At 37.0% G+C, this 2,803-nt stretch overlaps 1 protein-coding gene across 3 annotated transcripts in view; it reads right to left on the bottom strand.

Moving 5' to 3' along the window:
• Nucleotides 1-2,797, bottom strand: part of LOC126489373 (uncharacterized) — a 19,598-nt gene extending 16,801 nt beyond the window's left edge. For all 3 annotated transcript variants that reach the window (XM_050123604.1, XM_050123605.1, XM_050123603.1), the window contains exons 1-2: nucleotides 2,722-2,797; nucleotides 1,579-1,709 (exon numbers count right to left, since the gene is read on the bottom strand). In XM_050123604.1, coding sequence (XP_049979561.1) covers nucleotides 1,579-1,709; nucleotides 2,722-2,788 — 198 coding nt within the window. In that variant the 5' untranslated portion in view covers nucleotides 2,789-2,797. The remainder of the gene's footprint in view (nucleotides 1-1,578; nucleotides 1,710-2,721) is intronic.
• Between the last annotated feature and the right edge of the window lie 6 nt (nucleotides 2,798-2,803).

The following is a 2,803-nucleotide window of genomic DNA, read 5'->3' on the forward strand; positions in this document are numbered from 1 at the left end:
AGTGGTTTATTCCACAGTTGAATGTAGGAATGATCTACTGTGCCATCACAATAGGAACATGGCCCACAGGCCAAATAGAGCTCCTCCTCTGGAGCTAATACTGCCCAGTCTACAGTGTTCTAGTCCTGCCTGTATCTGCTGATAGTACCTCCATTCATTGCAAATGCTGGAATTTACATCCCTGTGACAACAATCAGTCCAGACCTGCCATTCATATCTCAGTAGCTCCATTAGTGTTTCTTATGTTTTGTTATCCACCTATAAAGCAGCCTGGTTATTTCAGTCCAGATCATAGTACTCCTCTGCTTGCCAGTGTACTTTTTTAATTTTTTTTAATTTATTTTTTCTTTTTATTAAAAATTTCCACCTCCTCCCCTTTCCCTCCCCCTCCCCCCACTCCCCTTCCCACACCCTCTCCAGTCCAAAAAGCAGTCAGGGTTCCCTGCCCTGTGGGAAGTCCAAGGTCCTCCCCTCTCCAACACCATGGCATTTGTTAACCATCACATATATGGACACAAGAACATGCACAAACAAATAAAATTTTAAAGTACAAGTAATGAAATTTTTACAATAGGCAAAATATTATTCACCCCAAAATATGGACATAAACACATATTTGGCATCTTTGATTCATCTGTTAATATAACGATCAAGTATTTTGTGTTTACTCTCTACAACTCCATCCTATCAGAAAGACATTTGCTTGACTATGTTCATAGCAACTTTATTCATAATAGTCAGAACCTGGAAACAAGTTAGCTTGTCCTCAACCAAACCAGGGATCATGCATAGGGCCTCTGCATATACTAGAGAAAATAGAGTTTTTTACCAGTCTTCTAACCTGTAGCATAGGACCTCATGTGGCCAAACCTCATCTGGTTATCCCGCACCCAGTCACATGATAGCCTGGCAGTTCATCTATATTAATACCCTTTTTTCCAAGTATTAAACAATTTTATAGAATATACTTCCTAAACAGGATTTTAAATTTATTGGTCCATTACTAAAATGAAAGCCAGTGTACTTATAGTATAAATCCCATATGCGTTACTAATATAGCAAAGTACTGCCTGCCTCCACTATCCCCTAACCTCTTATTTGAGTCATATAAGCAATTTGTTCCTTCAAACTCCCCAAAATGCGGTCAAGGCACTCTCTGCCCAGATTGCCTTTGTTATCGTTCTTGGGATCCTATACTCTAAAAACATATCTCCAGAAAGAGACACTATCAACTCTCACCCCTCTGACATTTGTCATCAATGCTTTCTTTATTGCCTGCCCCTATGTATTTCCCTGGCACTTACCACAATATCTGTGACATTAGAAGTATTCCATGTTATTGAAAGAATAAACTAAAGGAATTTTAATCAATCATTTGGATTCTAAAAACTAGCTTTTCCTTTGATAGGTAGTGACAATCAACTACCTATCAATTTACATGGAAATTCACTTCCTAACAGAAAAATAGAACTAATTTTTTTTCTCTAGTGAATACCGGGTGTTTGTGCACTGATGTCCAAAGACTGAAAGTGAAAATGATGTGCCCTTCAAAGTGGAAGAAACATACAGCATACTCACTGATTCAGCTCTTGTGCAAAGAACTGAAATGGTTCCCACGAGATAATACTGTTGCTCCCTTAACAGCCTTGGAGTTGATGACCAAATGTTTCTGCTACGACGGCCATAGTTTCCAAAAATTAAAAATGACTCTAAGGGAGATAGACACAGTGGGAATTAAAAGATATACTAAATAAGCAAGGAGGCTGACAACTGACATATCACAATGCTGTTTACCATCCCATAGGCATTTTTCAAGATTCTGAGCCTTGGGATTCTCTTTGTCTTCCTTCCCTTCCAGCCCAGTTCCCCAGATGGTCACCACCAAAATATGAGGCAGTCAACTGAAAATCAAATGTGAATTTTTACTGATATCAATCTTTGGCTGTTGCCCTATGAATTGTTGTGGCAGTCTCTAAAAGAAGTGTGTGTGTGTGTGTGTAAATGCACATACATCTGTCCAAGTGATTTGAAATGATATTTCCTCTAACATGAGAAATAATTTAACAAGCATTTGAGTACCTGAAGCACAAAGTATATCTTACCTCTGATTACCTCAGATGTTTTATGGCTCTAGAAGCAGTTATTTTAGTTAGGTATATTGATTTCTCAGATTGAACTTCCTTAAACCTCAAAAATTACAAACCAGGCCCCATACTACACATGAGATAAATGTAGAAATATCATAATTTTTATCTATTAAAATTTTAGAGAGAGGACAAACTTCTTTTCCTGGGTTAGTGTATAGAACTTTAGTGTCTATATTTTATATATTTGTCCTTGGTAGAATGTTTGAATTCTAGACCCTGGTTAATCCAATCTGTGGCATGATTTACAAACTACAAAATTTATTTGTAAATTTAGGTATTCATTTAAACTTGGCTCTGCATTAAACTTTTCTGATAAAATTTTAAATTTTATTTTGTTTTTATAAAGGGCGACAGCCATCCTTTACCAATGTAACCCACCATGTTTCTATGTGGGCCCACCTTATAAATTTCCCTATTATTTTTTTTAAATATCTAATAGGCGTAGCCAGAAATCGTGTGAGTGTAGGGGTATCAGAGATTTTGTAAATACCAATAATACAAGAACATGTATCCTAGCAGTCAGGAATGTATCACTCCTGAACATCATTTAAAGATCATGAGTTGAGTTGCTTACCATCATAAGACTCTTTCAAGTACAAGACAAATTTCACATACTCATATGAGTCCCTCCGGTCATACATGTCCGCATAATTATA

This window comes from Alexandromys fortis, unplaced genomic scaffold (genome assembly GCF_014885135.2).
Source record: "Alexandromys fortis isolate MF-2015 unplaced genomic scaffold, M_Fortis_MF-2015_v1.1 scaffold_206, whole genome shotgun sequence".
Lineage (NCBI taxonomy): Eukaryota > Metazoa > Chordata > Mammalia > Rodentia > Cricetidae > Alexandromys > Alexandromys fortis.